General features: G+C 44.0%; 1 protein-coding gene across 1 annotated transcript; it reads right to left on the bottom strand.

Annotated features, from left to right (window-relative positions):
- Positions 1 to 7,565: 7,565 nt before the first annotated feature.
- Positions 7,566 to 19,411, bottom strand: LOC117357279 (40S ribosomal protein S18-like; the record flags this gene model as incomplete). The annotated part of the gene is made up of 2 exons (XM_033937648.1): positions 19,396 to 19,411; positions 7,566 to 7,978 (listed from the first exon to the last, which is right to left on the bottom strand). Coding segments are annotated over exons 1-2 (429 nt in total), but the record flags the coding sequence as incomplete, so codon positions are not given.
- Positions 19,412 to 20,577: the final 1,166 nt, after the last annotated feature.

Genomic DNA, 20,577 nt, shown 5'->3' with positions numbered 1-20,577 from the left:
GTGTCATCTTTATTCTGGGGGATAGATTATATATATGTGCAGAATTTTGCATATATTGGAATTCACAAGTTGTTCTTGAGAGTAAGTGGTAGGTAGTTTGAAACCATTATACATTTTAACTCTTGATACATTTATTTTATTGTGTATGCTTGTGATGCTTTAAAATCCACTTACCTTTTCAGTAATATTTGAAGAAAATCGTCCTGACTGGGTATTTGAGAAGAATATGGTGCACTTCTAAAACTACTGGGCACATCATCCTGAAAAATAGCTGGAGAAAAATCAAATAACTCAATTTTGTCAAAATACCCTGATCAGGAGCCCAAGGTCCTCAGTGGAGATCTATATTAGGCTGAGTGCAAAAAAAGAACATTTTAAAAATGGCTGAAAACCTAAGATACTACCAGGAAAAAGTATCCACAACAGTGACAAGACTACTTTAAAATATTACAAAACAGAATAATTTAGACACAAAAAAAAAAAACATTCTGAGGCAAGCTCTAATGATATACAACCAACAAGTTCCACAGAAAGATGAAGATTGAGTTTGTCTTCCATAACAGCAACAGGTAGTGAAACCACTCAAAAACACTTAGTAAATACTGCCTTTAAGTGAAATATAGCTCTCCTTATAAAGTTTGATTCCTTTTATATATGAACTAATACCCAGAGGAATGAAAACCGCATTAGAGAAGCTGCAAGTAATATATCATTTTTTGAAGGGCTACTACAATGCTGTACAGTGATGTTAAAGCAGTGGTCTCAAACTGAAATGTTTGCAGGGCCATATTTTGGATTTATAGGTACTTGGAGGGCTTCAGAAAAAAATAGTTAATGTCTTATTAAAGAAATGACAATTTTACATGAGGTAAAACTCTTTATAATTTATAAATCTTTCTTTTTGGCTAAGTCTTTATAATAATATTGTAATTTATAGCTAAAGCGATATATGATCAAGAAACTTTATTTTACTTTTGTGATTATGATAAACATACTGAGGGCCTCAAAATAGTACCTGGTGGGCCGCGAGTTTGAGACCACTGTGTTAAAGCATTTGAGGTAAGTCCTACCCCAAGGAGCTTCCAATATGAATGGGTTAGTTGGTGACAAAAAGTAATATTTGAGCCCTGCTTTTCCTGGGACTCAGCCTATGGCTCTGACCACTGTCTATTTCCCACCTGTACATACTTCCATTCTAAACACCAGAGCCTACACTTTTCCATCTATTCCTGGGTTGTTTTAGCCTCTGTAGCAGTGGTGATAAGTTAACTGCAGGCCTTTAATTTCAGCTAATTCCTGTCTGAGCCTATTGAGTTTCTTCCCTCCTAAAATTGGCCAAATCACTTACTGTGATTGAAGAATATTGCTATTTGGGGGCTTACCTATGAGGGTGGTTTGAAAAGTTTGGTAAAAAAGAAAGTTAAACAATGTAGTCTCCATTGAGGGCTATACACTTAGTCCAGTGAGTTTCTAGTTTTTATGGAAGCTATTTTTCCTATGATACAAAAAAACTAGAAACTTGCTGGACTAATCCTCAGTGGAAACTATATTGTTTAACTTGCTTTTTTACCAAACTTTTCATACCACCCTCATATATAAAAACAGCAAACATAGAAGTGGGTGTGTCTAGTAATCTGAATTTCTAAAACTATGATCCACTACTTATAAACAGTATATCAAGACACTATGTAGAATGATTAGCTAGCCTGGAAAAACAAACCAAAGTTATCACTTTCTTTACTGGGGGAAAACCAGATCTTTGTTGTTGTTTAAAGCAGAGGTATAACCAGCCGCCGTAGAAGCAATTAAGGCAAATTATACCACAGCTATACAGATATAAGACAGATAGGAGAAATACTAAATCCTAGCCAACCAAGCAAGGAAATCTGTAAAATAGAAAAACTGAACTTATCTTGAAAACTTCTTTCAGCTTCCCTTGTACTCCAAAAAGCAGGCTAGCAGGGGCTGACTACAATTTTTACCTCTTTGAGACCCCCCACCCTTACAGAGATTACCTTTACAATGGACCAGCAAGAAAACCTGATACTTTCTTTCTTTATAATTTCAGCTTGGTTGGAACCAAGGCTTATTTTGCGAACTGACCCCTCAAACTGCATCCCAAAATGTAATGCACAGGGTCAGGCACTGCCATTTTGCCAAATGGTAGCACAGAGGTAGGAGCAATTGGGTATCACTCTTGCTCCCCATCTTAATGACATGGTAAATTCTAGAGAGATCAGACAGACAGTACCTGCTTGAAAGATAGGATCCATTAGACCACAAGAGATTTTAATTTGGGGGAAGGATCTTGTACCTGTGTATATTTGTAAATATATATATATATATACACCGTATTTTTCGCTCCATAAGATGCTCCACCCAAATCTCGTGGAAAATCTCGGTGTCTTATGAAGCGAAGGTGCAAAATTTGAATCCCCCACATAGCTGCAACACCCCCCCCTGCGCACCAGCCGCACTACCTTGTTAAACACCACCCACCGCCACCATACAATTACAAAACATCCCCCGCACCGCAGCCACACTACTTTTTTTTTAAAACAAACCGCCACTGATGTCATCGCCATACCTTTTTCCAAGCCTAGTGGTCCAGTGTACGGCTCTGTATTATTTCCGGGCAGTAGGTGCAAGAGTCAGGAGCGTGGCAGTCAGGTGCAAGCTGTACACGCTCCTGCTTGCGCCCGTGCCACTTTCCAAATGGCTGGCTGCAGTTCTCACGAAACTCGTGAGAACTGCCGGCAGCCATTCAGAAAGCGGCACAGGCCCAAGTGGGAGCATGTAAAGCTTGGACTTGACCGCCGCGCTTCTGACTTGTGCGCATTCTGCCTGGAAATAGTAATGAGCCGTCGGGAGGGAAGAATTAAAAAAGATATGGATTTTTTAAAAAAAAGTACGGGGTTATGATTAAAAAAGGTACTGGGGGTACGTGGAGGGATGAGTTAAGGTACTGGGGGGGGTACGTGGGGAGTATGGGACCTACCTGCCTGTTACTAGGTCTGTTTGCCCGCCCTGTGCCCTATCCTGGCCTACCACTGGACTACCAGAGGGGGGGACAGGTTATAGAGCCTGGCAGGGAGGGGGTCAGGTTGCAGAGCCTGGCAAGGATTGTGGAGTTGGGTGCAGAGCCTGGCAGGGAGAATTTGGTTCAGAATGTTTTTTTCTTGTTTTCCTCCTCTAAATCTAGGGAGCATCTTATAGTCAGGTGCGTCTTATGGAGCGAAAAATACGGTAATTCTTCAAGCAAACCCACAGCCTTACTGCCAGTTAGATTGATCATCCATGATAGCTTTTCTACAAATAATAAGTGAAGATAGATGTGCTTATATTCATAGTTTCTTGGACAATAATCTCTGGAAGCTTCACCATAGGGTTCTGCATCTATTCCAGCCTTGGCTGCAGAACTTACAAATAAATCCATCCCCCTCTGCTAGGTCATCTCTCTGGACACTCCCTTCTAAGCTCAGTTTGTTTCTGCAACCTTGCTGCAAACTTCTAGTTTATTCTGCTTGTGATGTTATTTTTCAATTCCTAGTCTTATTTTGTTCTGTGCCATGGGTATTGCCCAAGTGCTGCGGATTCACTCTGTGGGAGTGATCCTTCAGCGGGAGATCGCAGACTTTTTCTTAAAGATTTTCTGCTTTTGGGGGTGCCCTGTTAGCAGAACCTGCAGTAAGCCCTCCAGACAGCTATCAGATCAGGATTGGGTCTCCAGATCGTGAATCGTCTCACCTCGGGTTCGTCTGCTGAGGGGTAGAGCATAGGCTGCTGCGGTCCCATGGAGGTTTATCGGGATCAGACCGTGTATCTTTCCTAAATTCCCTGAGGGGTCCTGGTGATCGGATGTAGCAGGGAAGATGAGGCAGTCAGGACCTGAAAATCCAGTTTTATCAGCTCCTGATGTACTGATCTCTCTTGCTTGCACTGTGTATTGCTGGATTGCCATTCATTTCTATTGCAGCACATGTCTCTGGTGTCTGTGTGCCCATGAGTTTGGCAGTTTTGGGGTTGCTGAAATTGGGGTTTTAGGTGGTTTCCCTGCATGCCCTGCGTTTTTCCGGGGCTGTTTTAAGGCAAAATCAGCACCTGCGGTGGCCATCTTGGATTTTCTTTAGTTTTCAAAATGTATTTTTTGGACTTAGAAGCTTCGTTTTTGCTCCAAACTTCACATATGGCCTCAGGACAGGATGGCATGGATTCATGCCATAAATGCAGCGGATGGCTGACAGATTCGCAGCCGTGTATCACCGCAAGTGGTGTGATCCATGCGTGGGTCCTGCAATATCCCCCTCTGGAGAGGCTCTACATTCCACCGGAGACACGGTTGCAGCGGAGAGTGTTTCCACGAAACACAAGTGCAATTCCAAGGAAAAGTCTCATAAATCTCAGCATTCCAAGTCTTGGGTCCCGCAGAGCAGCTTTTCTGCCGGTGATTTTTTTCCACCGGAATTTGTGGATCTCATGTATCATGCTTTTATGAGAAAAAGGGCTAAGCCTGTTTCTCCCCCTCAGACTCCTGTGCAGCAGTCTGCTCTGCCTCTGAAGTCCAGCATGCCTATTTGTTCCGTTGCTGGGAAACCGGACCAGGAAGTTCAAGCTTCAGAGTACCATTTGGGAAATGTTAGTGGTTTCAGCCCCAATGGCTTGGGTCTCATGGTGGCGACCATAGAAGTGTTTCTGTGGGCGCGAGCTCACCTCCGTCCTCTCCAATTGTCCCTTCTGACTCGGTTGAATCCTCAGCGGGATGCGCTGGGAGTGAAGTTGCCTTGGGTGGCGGCGGCGGCGCAAAGCAGTATGCTGTGGTTGAACCAGGTTACTCTGAACAGAGACCTCCCTCTACGAGTCTTGAACTGGGTGACCCTGTCAACAGACGCGAGTCTCCGGTTGGGGAGCAGTTTGCAGGTCTGTGCTGGTTCTGGGCCAGTGGTCTGTGCTGGAGAGCAGATGATCGATCAATCGACTGGAGCTGCGTGCAATCCGTCTGATGCTGCTGAGATTTTGAGTGTGTCTCCACCGAAAGGCCGTCCATGTGTTCTCGGACAATGTGACGGCTGTTGCCTATGTCAACAAACGGGGAGGCACGAAAAGTCCCCTGCTGTGCCTGGAGGCTCCGATTCTTTTTGCCTGGGCGGAAAAGCGTCTGATGGCCTTGTCCGCGGCTCGTGTGGCCGGAGAGGACAATGTGCAGGCAGACTTTCTAATTTACATACATTACAGATTTCTATTCCGCCATTACCTTTCGGTTCAAAGCTGATTACAAAAAGAGTTATGGAAGAAGGGTTACAACGTTAGATCAGAGAAGGTTTCCAAGAGAGGGAAAAGTAGGATCTGGGGTTAGGGAGGAGATGGTAAGAGGGGGGTTAAGCTTTATCATGGTATTAAGCTTTATTAAGGGATTTCTTGTCAGATTCTGGGACCCGGGACTATGGTCCCTGTCCTGACTAGCGTTCGAAGCCATAGTTCGCCAGTGGGGTCATCCCACCTTCAATCTGATGGCGTCCTCGGGGAAGGTGGACAGGTTCTTCAGCTGCCAACGAGAGGTTGGCAGTGAAGGGTTCAATGCTCTGGTTCAACTATGACCTGAAGGGGAACTCTGTATGTCTTTCCCCTGTGGCCTATGATAAGGTGCGTTCTGCGCTGGGTGGCATCTCACCTAGTTCTGGTGATCCTAGTGGCCTCGGACTGGCCCAGACGTCCTTGGTACACAGAGCTCGGAGAGAGGTCTGCGTCTTCCTTGCCACCAGAGGTTGCTCACACAGGGCCCAATAGCCCTTCAAATCCGGACCCCTTGGTCTTACAGCCTGGTGCTGGAACACGTGGCCTTGAAGGCTAGGGGCTACTCTTCTGCAGTCATCGCCATGCTTCAAAGCAAGAGGATGTCAACAGTGTCGGCCTAGGCCCTACACGAAAGCCTTGAGGTGCTTTCAGGCCTGGTGTGCCGGTGCATGTTCTGGACTTCCTGCAGGCTGGCCTCAGAAAAGGTCTGGCAGTTTTTTCTCTCCATGTCCAGATTGCAGGCCTGTCGTGTTTGGGACCCTCTTCTCTCAGGGGTTCTCTGGCGTCTCACCTGGATGTTGTTCGCTTCTTGCAGGGGGTGGGGAGGCTGAGGCCTCCCTTGTCCTATGTGGAATCAAATCTGGATGGGATTTCTCTGTAAGATCTTACCATCAAGACCGTTTTCCTTGTTGTGGTCACTTCTGCCCGGAGAGTGTCAGTGCTTCAGGCTCTGTCATGCAGAGTTCCTTTTCTACACATCACGGAGTCTAAGGATCATGTTTTGCGGTTTCTGGATGTGCGACATCTCCTTTTGAGATACCTGGAGGCCACAAATGATTTTTCTTTCAGACCATCTGTTTTGGCGGCCCCCATGCGTCGGGGTCAGCTTGCTTCCAAGGCTACCATCTCTCGATGGATCTGTGCTACCATTTCTGCTGCTTATGTGTCAGTGGGGAAGAAGCTTCCCCTTGGGGTGAAGGCTTACTCTACCAGAGGAATGGCTTCCTCGTGGGCTGAATCCCATGTGGTCTCACCTGATGAGATTTTTTCATGTAAATAGCCTCTGGAAGCTTCACACCTGTCCATCTATTATGTCCGATTCTCAAGTCGCCTGCCAGTAACTGGTAAGTTAGATTTCTGTCTTTGAACAGCCTTACTAAAAATTCTATGAGTATCCTTTTATGTAAGGTTACGGGGTTAGAGAGGTCCCGGGGTGGTGCCCTTCTGATCTTCAGGCTGAGTCTCCTTTAGCAAAACGTTACTCAGTTTTGCAGTTTCTAAATGTTCATATTTCTTGTTATACTAAATGTAGCCTTTTTGGCGTTCGTTAATTATATTTGGTTATCATGAGCAGAATTTTTTTTTTTTTTTGCTTTCTCTGTTTTTCAACTTAAAGATGGGCATTTTATTGCAAAGGCTAAGCATATCACTTCTTAGGCACATCAACTGTGCGACCCCGGCGTCCAGTGGTCTTATTTTATTTTTAGAAAATTAGTAAAAACACAGTTGTTCGATTTGTGGCCTAATGATTCACTGTTTTAATTTTTTATCTTGTATATATTTCTGATGATTTGTATTGTATTATTTTCTCTGATTGTCCAGTACTTCTCATTGTAAACCGCTTCAAACTATTATGGCTTTAGCGATATACAAGAATAAATTATTATTATTATTTATGTGTTAGCCATGCACACGAAAATGTAATGTAATGTAATTTATTTCTTATATACCGCTACATCCGTTAGGTTCTAAGCGGTTTGAAGAAAATATACATTAAGATTATAAATGAGAAGTAAGAAGGTACTTAAAAAATTCCCTTACTGTCCCGAAGGCTCACAATCTAACTAAAGTACCTGGAAATTAATAAAGAAGAGAAAATAAAGATGGTTGAAAAAAGAAAAATTCTATGTGAACTTATAGGATGGAAATTAAACTGACAGTGAAGAACTGTATGAAAAATACATATGGTATGCAGTTAGAGAGGGTAGGTTACAATCTATTTATGGTATTTGTTTAATTGGAAGGTGTTAAGGTGGGTAATTTGGGGGAAGGTTATCTGAAGGTAGGTGAATCTTGTGAGCACAGATCTTCAGCCATTCCAAGTCTTCATGGAGCTTGTCAAGACTGTTAGCTAAAACCTGGTTGTATTTGCCATCCTTGATGTCTTTCTGTCTGTTCAGGAACCAGTCTGGGATCTTATATTGACAAGGATTTTGCATAATGGTAACAACTCGCTCCACCTCATCTTCTGTAAGCTCTCCTGCTCGTTTGCTCAGGTCAATATCAGCCTTTCTGAGCACCACATGTGTGTAACGTCTGCCCACACTCTTGATGGCGGTAATAGCAAAGGTGATTTTCCTTCCATCAATATTGGTGTTGAGCACATGGAGAATAAGCTGGAACTTCTTGGGAACTACGAGAGACAGAGTCGCTGGCTCTTGGTAGTTCCTGTAGTCTGCCCTCGGCCCTAAAGACAAAAAAAAAGCAGAAAAAAACCCCAACAGAATTGACTTGTAGCGGGGAATCCCAGCATTCCCCCCCCCCCCCGCCTCTCTTCTTGTGGTTCCTGTTTGTGCTAGATCCTCCTGGCTTTGCTACTTACTGAGCTTAGAGGGGAGTGTCCAGAGAGATGACCTAGTAGAGGGGGATGGATTTATTTGTAAGTTCTGCAGTCAAGGCTGGAATAGATGCAGAACCCATTGGAATGAACTCCCACGGCAGGTGATTGAGGCCAACAGCGTGTCAGATTTCAAAAATAAATGGGATATTCATGTGGTATCTCTAATGAGGTAAGGGCAGGGGGTGGTGAGCAAAATCAAGGAGAAGGGTCAATAGAGTGGGCAGACTTGATGGGCTTTGGCCCTTTTCTGCCGTCATTTTTCTATGTTTTCTATGTTTCTAACCCTATGGTGAAGCTTCCAGAGGCTATTTACAAGAAAAAAGATTAACAGAGGTGAATAGCAATCTTTTTTGTAAGAGTCCACCATAGATCTGATGATCTTGGGAGTCACCATTTCAGCTTTTTATAATCATTGCAATGTTGAAATTGCAGAACAGATTTTTAATCCATATTGCAGGTGAAGAATGCATTTACCTTATAGTAATGTGCTGCAAATTCACATTCACCAAAAACAAAAGTTTTCATGGATGAGAGACTGGCATGTTAATAATTAACAATACATTTGATAGTTGCATTTTTGTGGGTTCTGTCAGACAAAATATGGTCTATGTTGAGACCCTGAAGGTGGAGTCTACTGGAATGTTGAAAAAGTTGGACTTTGCACACATTACTGTAAGATAGGTCCATTCTTCACAAGAAATATGAATTAAAGATTTGATTGTACTGTAATTTCAGTAATTCAATGAGTGATTATAAAAAGCTGAGATGGTGACACACAAGGTCATTAGATCCATTATGGTCTCTCAAATCATATGAGCATTTCTATATTCCTGTACTATTTGTTGAAAATCGATGGTGGTGGATATATCTAATTTGGCAGTAAGGCCAGAAATCCTTCAGATAAACCCACAATTCCTCAGTTTTTTTAGTTATAAATCCTGACTTAACTTTGTGAATGTGACTATAGGTATACAGTATATAATGTAGGGTAAAGTCTGTAGTTTGTGTGTGTGTGTGTATATCTAATATAATAAAATGATAGGCCGTGCATGCGCACTAAAAAAATCGTGTTCCCTGATCCCGTCGCGGAAACACGAGTGCGCATGCGTGGGTTTTACGTCACCTGCTCTCCATCTCGCGCCGCCAACGATCTCTGTTCCTCTTTGCCACGCATGTCCGCCGCTGACCTCGAGCTCATGAGGGCCGGCGCCGCGAGCCGCCCGGCCGGTGCTGAGGCCCCGCCTCCCGCTCTGCACCACGATCGAGAGAGGAGCTGTGGCGGCGGCTTTCAACTAAAAAAAAAAAAGACAACTGCAGGTCGCCGCTCTCACCCGGCTCTCAGGGTGCGGCTGAGCGCTGGCAGCCGGCGAACCCTAATTGCAGCGGCGGCTTTCAACTACAAAAAAAAAAAAACAACTGAAGATAGCAGCTCTCACAGGAAAATGGACAGTGGAAGAAATGCTGCTGCAGCTGCTGTACAGGGAAGTGGGGAGGGAGGAAAATACTGCACAGGGAATTAGGGAGGGGGGAAATGCTGATATACAAGGAAATGGAGGTGGAGGGAATGCTGATAGGAGCCGCATGCTGGACAGGGGGAGAAGGTAAGGAGTGCTGCTGGACAGGGGGAACAGGGAAGAGGGTCAGGGGAGAAAAGAAGGAGTGCTACTGGACAGGGAGAGCAGGGAAGAGGAACAGGAGCAGGTAAGTGCTGCTGGACAGGGGGAGCAGGGAAGAGTGACTGGGGAGCAGGGAAGAAGTGCTGCTGGACAGGGGGAGCAGGTAAGGAGTACTGGACAGGGGGAGGTAAAAGGAAGGGAGAAGGCCTACTGCTGGACAGGTGGAACAGGCAAGGGGTGATGGTTGACAGCCGAGGAAAGAGAGAGACAGAAAGCGGCCAAGGGGAGAGAGAGAGAGAGAATGAAAGACACACATACATATATTCTAGCACCCGTTAATGTAACGGGCTTAAAGACTAGTATATATATTGTGGCGGGGCCAGGGATAAGCCTAGCGCTGGCAACCCGGCTCCCGCCCCAGGCACAGGACGGAGGGCTCCCTGGATAATTCCAGTAGAAAAATAGCATACACTGCTCCCTTGGTAAAGTTCAGGTTTTTATTTTTTATTATCCCCCGTTCAAGGCACTGGGTCTCAAATAGTCCCTCTTGGCTGAGTGGACTTGAAACAAATGATACATCAGCAATGCTTCTACTTTATAAGAGAGTCCAGACTGCTGTTCAGGCACATAAATCACAAATAAACAAAAACGTTTTTTTCTTCTTTAGTTTCAACAATTGTGCCTGTGGATACTTCAGGAAGCTTTTCCCACCTGACCCACCTGAAGTACCATGCCCCCACTACCCGTATGCTCCTGGGATAGGGGCTGGGGAACCATCCACCCTTTTCTGACTGGTGTAAGTCCCCACCCAAAAGTTCCCCTATTCAGGGCTATGTAAGTCAGGTCACTGAATTCCCGTTCAGGCTTTTCTCGGAGGTTAATTAGGGTTCCCACCTCCTTCACTCTCTCTGCAAGGCCTATCTCTCGGGCTCTAATTGACCCATTCACACTTCCTTACAGTCCTGCCTAAGGGAGAAAGAACACTGCACAGAAAGATGTTAACTTTCATTCCCCTCCCCCGTTCATTACTTCATTGACTGTAACTAGATAGGAGATCCCAGGCTGCCAGACTGCACTCCATTTCACTTCCTTCAGAGACCTCTATATCTATCTCCATTAGGGACTCCCCACTCTCTGAGGCTGGATAGGAATTCCCTTCAGGGGCAGCTACCGGCCAGCCCTGCTCTGGAAGCCTTTCTCCTCCCTTGAGCTTCTTCCTGGGAGCCAGAAGTTTGTTAATTCGTGAGGGCTGTAGGACAGCCTGTTCTTTAGCCCGGGACTGTGAAAGAAAACTCCCAGCTGTTTCCTTCCTGCTCTGCACGGCAGTCTCTCTCTTGCAGTTCCTGAGTTCCCCTGAGTGTTCCCAGGTGTGTGGGTTTTATGCTGCAGGCTCGTTCCCACTCTCCCTCTGGGTTGTCTTGCCTGTCAGCTCCGCCCCTTTCCTTAACCCTTCCTGGGCTAGTTTTCTTCAGAGGCTTTACTGGAGAACTGCCCAAGGAATTATAAAAGGGATTATAGTGCCCTAAATCAGATATTGTGGTTTCTGCCCTTTTCTCTCTGCCTTGTCCTGCCTGTTGGCTTTTTGTAATAGGAACAGGGTTAATGGGCAGCTTCCTGGGCTTAGGAATAGGGACAGCCCTTTGCATGGCAGGGTTTAAAACCGGGTTTAAACTGGTGACAGGAGCTTCCCTGTCACTATATATATATATATATATATATATATATATATATATATATATATATATACACCCTGAAAACTCACCAAGATGTTTTTTGGTTTTGTTTTATTTATATCCTGCCCTTATCCAGGGCAAGTTACACACTCACAAAAATATAAAATTACATATAACAGACAAGTTGAATTTTTGTTGTATCTTCCACAGAACTTGGCTAATTCTTATGAAATTTAGTGTATCGTGTCCTGAAGTTGATGTAAATTTTAATGCTGTAAATATTTCCTACCGCACCACAACACTACCTTATGAAAATGCATTGCTGCTATGGGATACATGCTGATGCAGACAATAGTTTGTAAACAGTCTCTGTATCAAAATGGTTTTCACTGCAGAAGAACAAATTCTGATAAAGTACTTAGTACTGCTAAAAGGTTACAGCAGTTGACAATTGTTGAAAAGAGTGCTGCTATACAGGATCTGAGCAACAGGCACTGTGGATCAAAAGCCAGGCAGCGGATTTCTGTGCTAGCTTCGTCCACAAGAACATTAATGTTGTACTTGATCTTGTACTGAGCCAGGAGAACATACTGCAAACACACCGTGCAGCTCGCCAAATAGCAAGAGAAGCAGGACTAAGCCATACAACTGTAGTTAGGATAATTCTTCAGGCTTCCTAGCAGCAGGATTGTAGTTACAACCATATTCAGCCAGATCCTCATTTGAGATTAGTCTATTATTTCATTTAGGGCCTGTTTTACAAAGCCGCACAGCAACAGCCACAAAGCCCTTTAAATCTGTATGGGCTTTGGGGCCTTTACCATGCTACAGCTACTCGTGCAGCTTTGTAAAACAGGCCCTTAATATTTACCCCTTTTGTTTTTATTCTGCACAGCATCGGCATTCAGGGTAGGCTGACCCAGAGCAGGTACCATATACTGAAGACCATATTTCAGTATGTCACCATTTCTGCTGCTTTAATTGTCCTCAAAACCTAGGCCTCAAGCAGATTATTCTTATCCGGGGTTTTCCAAAGATGGAGCCAAGGCTGTTGAACATCTCTGAGAAGCTCAGTTAGGATACTAGCAGATACTTAGGATACTAGCAGATTGTGAAATAAAATGCATCTATCTCCCTACCCCCTCCCCCACCCCCACATTCGCTGGCAATTCTCCAAGCTGCCCGATCCTTTCATTAAATCGTGTGCAACTACCCAAAACTTGTCTGATGCAACTTCCTGTTTCCGGTTAAGTCAGAGAAGTTTTAAGCAGCCACCATGTGACTTGATTAAAGGCTCATGCCGCTCTGAGAATCACCGGGGAAGGGAAGGAGATGCTCGGATGGCTGTGATCGGGAGGGAGGGGGGTGCTGGAACGGACGTGTTCCCTCACTTAAATGCGGAGACAAGGCCATTCACTGCTCTACGGGGTGGTGAATGGCCTTGTCCCCATACGCGCAGTGATCATTTTTTTTTTCTCCCTGTTTTGGCGGGTAACAGCCATTGTGTCATTCTCTACATCAGAGTCTATATTGGCCTATATACTCAGAGAAAATGTTTTCTGAGTGAAGCTGTAATATTAGTGTAGTAGGTAATTGCCACACTTACTATTCATATCAGAGAAATGTTTTTCAATTCAAACTTATTCAATTATTCAGCAGATATTCACTTATCCACACTTCAGAGAGTGCTATAGTTCATAAAGCTTATAGATTAATCTTTAGATTTACAGATTAATCATAATGGTGACCTCAGCGGCTATACTCTAGCATCATATTTCATTTAAAGCTAGAGTAATACCGTAGCCAGCCTCCTCATCAGACACCATATATTTCTTATACTTATTATAATTTTAGTGAATTTTTAAACCCAAGATAACATCTTATCTAAACTTGGGGCTCCGACGTGAATTCAGCGTTTCGCCAGAGAGCTGTTTCAAGGAGCATCCCCTACAGTGATAAAACACGTGGAAGGGCATAATTGAAAGGGATGTCTAAGTCCGTTTACGTCCATCTCGCAAGTCGTCCAAAGTAAAAAAACAGCTTAAGACACATTTTCAAAAAATACGTCCAACTTTTTTTTTGTTTCGAAAATTGTCTAATTATACATCCTGCTGATCTGATCGTCAATCTTTATACCACATTTTCGTCCAACTTTTTGTCCAAGTCAAAAACGCCTAGAACAAGCCCTGTTGGATGTGGGAGGGGTCTGCAAAGTGATAGACTGCAAACCCAGACATGGCACCTAAATAGTGGGGTTCCTTACAGGGCACTGCTGTGAACTTCACAAAAAGGGTGCTATGTCTTTTCCTCTCTATATAGGCTCCCTTATAGGTTATGGTGAGCCCCCCAAACCACCTCCAGAATACACTAGACCCACTTATCTACCATCCCAATAGCCCTTATGACTGCCAGAGCCACTTATATGCCAGTAAAAAGGTTTTGGGGGTGTATAGGGGCGTGCACATTTTTAAGTATCAATGCAGTGATTACAGGGGCTTATGGGCATGGGTCCTCCTCTCTATGGGTCCCTAACCCACCCCCAAGACGACTTAAGCTGCCTCTGTGTTGGACGATTAGGCTTCCTATGCCAGGCAGCCAGGTGATGATGATCTGGAGGCTGAATTTTAAAGGTGTGATTTAATATTTTTATGGGGGTGTCGGTGATCACTGGGGTAGTGTGTGGGGGTCTGTTTTATGTGTTTGCAGTGCTTATCTGGTGACTTTAGGTGTGGTTCTGTGACTTAGACCATGTTTTACATGGTCTAAGTCACAACATCCAAGTTCCATCGATCGTGGGCTGTATAACTTTCAGTACGACTAAGTCTATGCCGGCCCACTTCCCGCTCTTGACACTCCTCCTGAAATGCCCCGTTTAGCTTTGGTCGTTCAACGGCACTATGTAGGCCTAGGTCATTTAGAAATGCATCCAAAACCTGTTTTTATTATTGGCACTTGGACGTATTTGGGAAATGTTTGTCCAAGTGCTGGCTTAGGCTGGTTTTTGGACATTTTTCTCTTTCAATTATGAGCCCCATAGTGAATACTAAAGCCTTCAATAATATATTAAAAGCTAACCATTTTATCTATAATAAAGTTAGGAAAAAAACAATTCAGCAAGCTTCTCACCATTTAGAGCATCACACCACTATCTCTGTGTAGATCTAAAAATGGCGTCATCGTCTTTGTTAGTCACTTTAAATGCATTCATAAAACATTCAGCCAATCACCAAACATACTGCTTAGGCCACTCCCCCATTCAAACCAGCGTCATCCATTCAAGTTCGGCATTCAATCCACACGGGCTCACGGAGTTAAGTTCATAGATCCACTTTTGTTCTCTGTAGTTTAAAAGTTTGTTAAGATCACCACCCTCCCACCCAACTTTAATCTGATCTATAATCCGCTATCTTAGCTCAGTGATAGTATTGTTGTTTCTCCAGCCAATGTGCTACAATAGGAGCTTGTTCATTTTTGGTTACAATACGTGATCTGTGCTCATTAAGCCTAAGCTTAATGGGTTTGCTACATCTCCCTACGTATATCAGGTCATAGGGGCACACCAGAATATATATCACATGACTACTGTTGCAGTCAGTGTGGTCTCTTGCAAATATTTCACGATCCAACTCAGATACCGTCCATACCTGGATGGATAAATCACACAACTGGCATCCCTTACCATGCATACCAGATCTCTCATCAATCCCCACTGCAGTATTTCTTTTTATATTCGGAAGCTCTCCCAGGTTTTTTGATCTTTTATGAGCAAATATTGGGAATTCATTGAGGCCTTGATGAAGCTGGACTATATGCCAATGCCTCTTTATTATTTGACTGACTTCCTTTGATATTGTAGTAAAAGGTGTAATAAATACTACTCTCTCCGTTTCTTCAACATTACGATACTGAAGAAGAAGATAAGATCCATAACACTATATGATTGGATCAGAATAACCATACCATCTGGTGGTTCTTAAAAATTATTTTAAAACTTTTTTTGACAACACCCTTATAAATGATAAAAAAAAATGTTGAAGCTGTATATACAGTATATTTGGTGTTGTATTGTTGATACTTCACTGGCTATATAGCCAGCTGTATTATTGCACTCTTCCATAGCTTTTCAGTGATTTTGGTTACTCTGGCATGTTAGTTGGACCAAGCTTTGTTTTATCCCAGACCTGTAATCTGTGAACATATATGCCACAGTTTTGGTTCCATTTTTAGTGACCCCTGATGCAGGCATTCCTCAGCCGCTGAAACGTAGTGCTGTGTCGGGTCCACAACTTCTGCTTGTGTCCTTTTATGAAATAAACAAGTTGGTTTTACATCAGTGTTCTTCAGTGGAGTGCTCATTGTCTGTTCCCACTTCTTTTTGTACTGTTTTATACCCGTGGGTTCTCTGTCATATTGGACCTTTTGGTGTTTACTCTTCTAGATAGGCCACCTTTGGCATCTGGTCCAGCATATTCCTTCCTTCCTTCCACTATCCCCACATCCAGCAGTTTCCTTACACCTCCATCCCTCTCCCATGCCTTCCAACTGGAGTGTACAGCCATGGTGCTCTGAAGACAGTCTGAACTACTTGAGGGTTATAAAGAACCTGCTAACTTGGCAGCTCCCAATCTCATAATGCAGCAAAATTAACAAAATCCCTGATGGTGGGAGGGGAGGAGAGAATATATGCATGTGACAGAGGGGCAGATGGGCTGCAAGCAAGTGGGAAAGGTGAGAGAAGACGAGAGGTCCTTACAGAGGTGTAATTATCATCTTTAATCCATTTTAATTCAGTTCCCTAAGAGACATAAGAACATAAGAAATGCCTGCACTGGATCAGACCATGGGTCCATCTAGTCCGGCGATCCGCACATGCAGAGGCCCAGCCAGGTCTACCCTGGCGAATACCTTAGTTATTCAATGTGTCTTTCAAGAAGATATGCATCCAACTTGTCCTTAAATCCTGGACCTATTTACTGTATATATATTTACTGAATTTTGCACTGTTTAATTTTTTTTGTCACTTTATTCTTTGGCATTTGATTCCTTTTACTAAATTTAGATTTACCTGGACATGTCCTATTTTTAGAAGACTGTCTGAATGTCCGGACGGACTTTGAAAACCTGGCAATTTGGGTTTTGGAAGACCCGGTTCTGGAGGGCCTCTGAGCATGCACAGATGTGACACGATGATGCCATCACGCTGCATCCATGCATGCTTAGAGGCCCTCCAGATGTGGTCCCGAGCTCAGGGAAGGAGACAAGATTTGTGTTACAAATATGGTAACCCTAGTATTTGTGTTACAAATATGGTAACCCTAGTATTATCTGCAATGATTTTGCTGGCCTTTTTTTCTTCATGTTGTCAGGCAATTAAGGATGCTGGCTCCACCCAAGTCCTACCATATCTCCCACATTAGTCTCCCTAAACAGCTGAGTCACTAACAGCCTGTGTTTAACCCAATTATGTAGATTTTCAGGGGAAAATTTTTTTCCTGGAAGATAATGCAAGAAGTCAAAAGAAGTTGCTGTTGGATATTAGTAAGAGGTTGGATTAATCTGAGCTAACTTTGATTAAAGGCAATATTCTTTTGGAAATTACAGTAAATTGGAAAAGTCTGAAAACAGTCTGAGGGCTAATAATATGAGACTTCTGAATTTTCATTTTTGTGCTCTAATTTCTCCAGTTGAGATATTAATTGATTCTGGCTTTTTTCCTATGATAGATAGGTAGAGGATTGGGGGGGGGGAGGTTGTTGGAGTGATTTTTTTTTTTTTTTTTTTTTAATGTTCCAGGTTTTATTAGATTGGGGTGGTTAAACTTTGGATTAAATGTTTAGTAGTAATTTGGAAGAGAGCATCAAGCCTTTTGTGCAGAAGTGTTTTGATGGCACACTCAGGCTTCAAAAATATGAGAAAGTAAATTTTGTAATTGTGTCCGAGTGTTTTATCTATGTCCTTTTTTTCTTCATTTTCCTAGAAAATGTTTAAGTATGTGCAATAGATTTTTTCCCCAAAAGCATTGATAATTAGATTGTGAGTCCACTGGGACAGAGAGGGAAAATTTTCTAATGATTGAAAATGTAACCCTCATTTCTAATATAATAATATTGTAAACCACTTAATACTCATGTACAAGCAGTATATCGAATCCAATCTAATTCCAGAAAGATATAGCTGTCAATAATTTTAACTCAAGGAGTCATATGGGAAGAAAAAACTGCTGCAGAGACTTTAATTAATTTTCTGGATGATTTGACATTTTTCATCCGAATTTTCCCCTTATAGAGCTTCATCTTTAAGAACATAAGAAGTGCCTCTGCTGAGTCAGACCAGAGGTCCATCGTGCCCAGCAGTCCGCTCACGCGGTGGCCCCACAGGTCCAGGACCTATATAGTAGTCCTCTATTTATACCCCTCTATCCCCTTTTCCTTCAGAAAACTGTCCAATTCCTTCTTGAACCCTAATACTGTACTCTGACCTATCACGCCTTCTGGAAGCACATTCCAGGTGTCCACTACCCGTTGGGTGAAGAAAAACTTCCTAGCATTGGTTTTGAATCTGTCCCCTTTCAACTTTTCCGAATGCCCTCTTGTTCTTTTATTTGTTGAAAGTTTGAAGAATCTGTCCCTCTCCACTTTCTCTATGCCCTTCATGATCTTGTAGGTCTCTATCATGTCCCCTCTAATTCTCTTCTCTGGTCTCTCAGTGTATGAAAGGTTTTCCATACCCTTTATCAGACGTGTCGCTCTCCTCTGAACCCTCTCGAGTATCGCCATATCCTTCTTGAGGACGCAGTACTCCAGATGCGGACGCACCATCGCCCAATACAACGGTAGGATAACTTCTTTCGTTCTTGTTGTAATACCCTTCTTGATTATACCTAGCATTCTATTCGCTTTTTTAGCAGCCGCCATGCACTGTGCCGACGGCTTCATTGTCTTGTCCACCATTACCCACAAGTACCTTTCCTGGTTACTCTCGCTCAATAACATCCCTCCCATCGTATAGCTGTACCTCGGGTTTCTGCTTCTTACATGCAATACTTTACATTTCTCTACATTGAACTTCATCTGCCATCTCGCCGCCTACTCCTCTAGTTTATTCAGGTCCCTTTGTAGTTTCTCGCAGTCCTCTTTAGTCCGAGCACCACTAAATAGTTTGGTGTTGTCTGCAAATTTTGTGATCTCTCTTTCTATTTCTTTTGTTAGGGGACCTTGAATGAGGAAGATACTTGGATGTTTTTCCTTTTTGTTATTGTATTTCATCCTGCCCTATTTCTTGTGGTATAGACTTACAAGGGGTACTGAAAAGTGCTCAGCTCAACCAACTTCATAAATTCTGAACATTATTTTGCAACTATAACTGAAGCGTGTTATCTTATTTTGTTAAGTGCCAATATGCAGAAACAAAATTACATGGTTTGACATTGTTTTAGATCGATTAAACTATACACATGTCATTCTCTTCATGGTTGGGCTGAGCTTTTCATCCCCCCCCCCCCTTTGTACTAAATCACGTTTACATACATATTTACAAAAAGAAAGGGATGGGGTATTACTTGTACATGATAGCAAACAGAAGCTTTGCCTGACTGCTCAGCCTAGCACACACTTCTCACCAGGTCTAGGATTTTTAAATTATTTTAAGTTTAAGGAGGGGGGGACGACCATAAATCCCTGCAGCATTCTTTTTTTTTCTCTCTCTCTCTCTCTCTCTCTCAGAGAAATAATTCCTAGTTTTGGTTTCATTTGTGAGCAAACACCTTGTTAGGACTCTCACAGTGATGCCAAGAGGTACTGGCACACTGCCACTATTCTTGGCAGGGAATATGTTCTTCTTTCATGTCTCCAGTGCTTGCAAGTATAGGCAGGATACAGGAATGTACTTTCAATGTTTAGTTTGCTTTCAATCAGTTTTGTGTCTTGATTTTAAGAAGAAAGATTTAAGTATGTAGAAATCAATTAGAATTACATACCAGGGTATAGCACCATGTCTCACAATCACCTAAACTTCATACGGTGTACTGTGCACCGTGCTAGAAGCAAAATCCCCCAACATAGCACAATTCCAGTGAGAGCTATAAAATGCAGAAGGAAATACAGTACCATGGGCAGAGCCTCATTTGAAAAATATTTGCATCACCACATGGACTTATTTGCAAAACGCTTCACATATATACAGGACCTTAATTGTCCAGCATGGCAAAGGAAGCCAACACGGTGTTAAATATCACTCTTCCTGCTAGCAGTGGTTAGAGATCTAGAATGGAGGATAGTACCTGGTAGCTTCTGTCGGGATCCGGAAGGTTCGCCCCCCACATTTCGCCCCCAGCAATTCGCCCCCCACATTTCGCCCCCCACATTTCGCCCCCAGACACATTTCGCCCCCACACATTTCGCCCCCACACATTTCGCCCCCCGGATGTTTCGCCCCCACACATTTCGCCCCCACACATTTCGCCCCCACATTTCGCCCCCACACATTTCGCCCCCGTCTCGGAGCGCAAATCCTTACCTCGGAGCGCAAATCAGTCCAGCTACTGTTGTGAGCGCGAGAGAAGCCAAGGGGGATCGAGGCTTGGCCAAAGCGAGACAGCGTCCCGCGTCCCGCGAGAGCTGTGCGCGAGCGAAGCCAAGGGGGGGAGGGAGTTGTGAGCGCGAGAGAAGCCAAGGGGGATCGAAGCCTGGGGATGAAGGGGAATCGGGCCCAAGGCTGTCCCGCGAGAGATGTGCGCGAGCGAAGCCAAGGGGGGGAGGGAGTTGTGAGCGTGAGAGAAGCCAAGGGGGATCGAAGCCTGGGGATGAAGGGGAATCGGGCCCAAGGCTGTCCCGCGAGAGATGTGCGCGAGCGAAGCCAAGGGGGGGAGGGAGTTGTGAGCGCGAGAGAAGCCAAGGGGGATCGAAGCCTGGGGATGAAGGGGGATCGGGCCCAAGGCCAGAGCGAGACAGCGGAAAGGGATGAAGGGGGATCGGGGCTTGGGCCGAAAGGGAACATGAGCTGTGCGCGAGCGAAGCCAAGGGGGGGTAGGGAGTCGAAGCCTGGGGATGAAGGGGGATCGGGGCTTGGGCCGAAAGGGAACATGAGCTGTGCGCGAGCGAAGCCAAGGGGGGGTAGGGAGTCGAAGCCTGGGGATGAAGGGGGATCGGGCCCAAGGCCA

The sequence above is a fragment of the Geotrypetes seraphini genome, chromosome 3 (genome assembly GCF_902459505.1).
Source record: "Geotrypetes seraphini chromosome 3, aGeoSer1.1, whole genome shotgun sequence".
Lineage (NCBI taxonomy): Eukaryota > Metazoa > Chordata > Amphibia > Gymnophiona > Dermophiidae > Geotrypetes > Geotrypetes seraphini.
The sequence above is the reverse complement of the archived record's forward strand: the minus strand, read 5'-3'. Positions and strand labels throughout refer to the sequence as shown.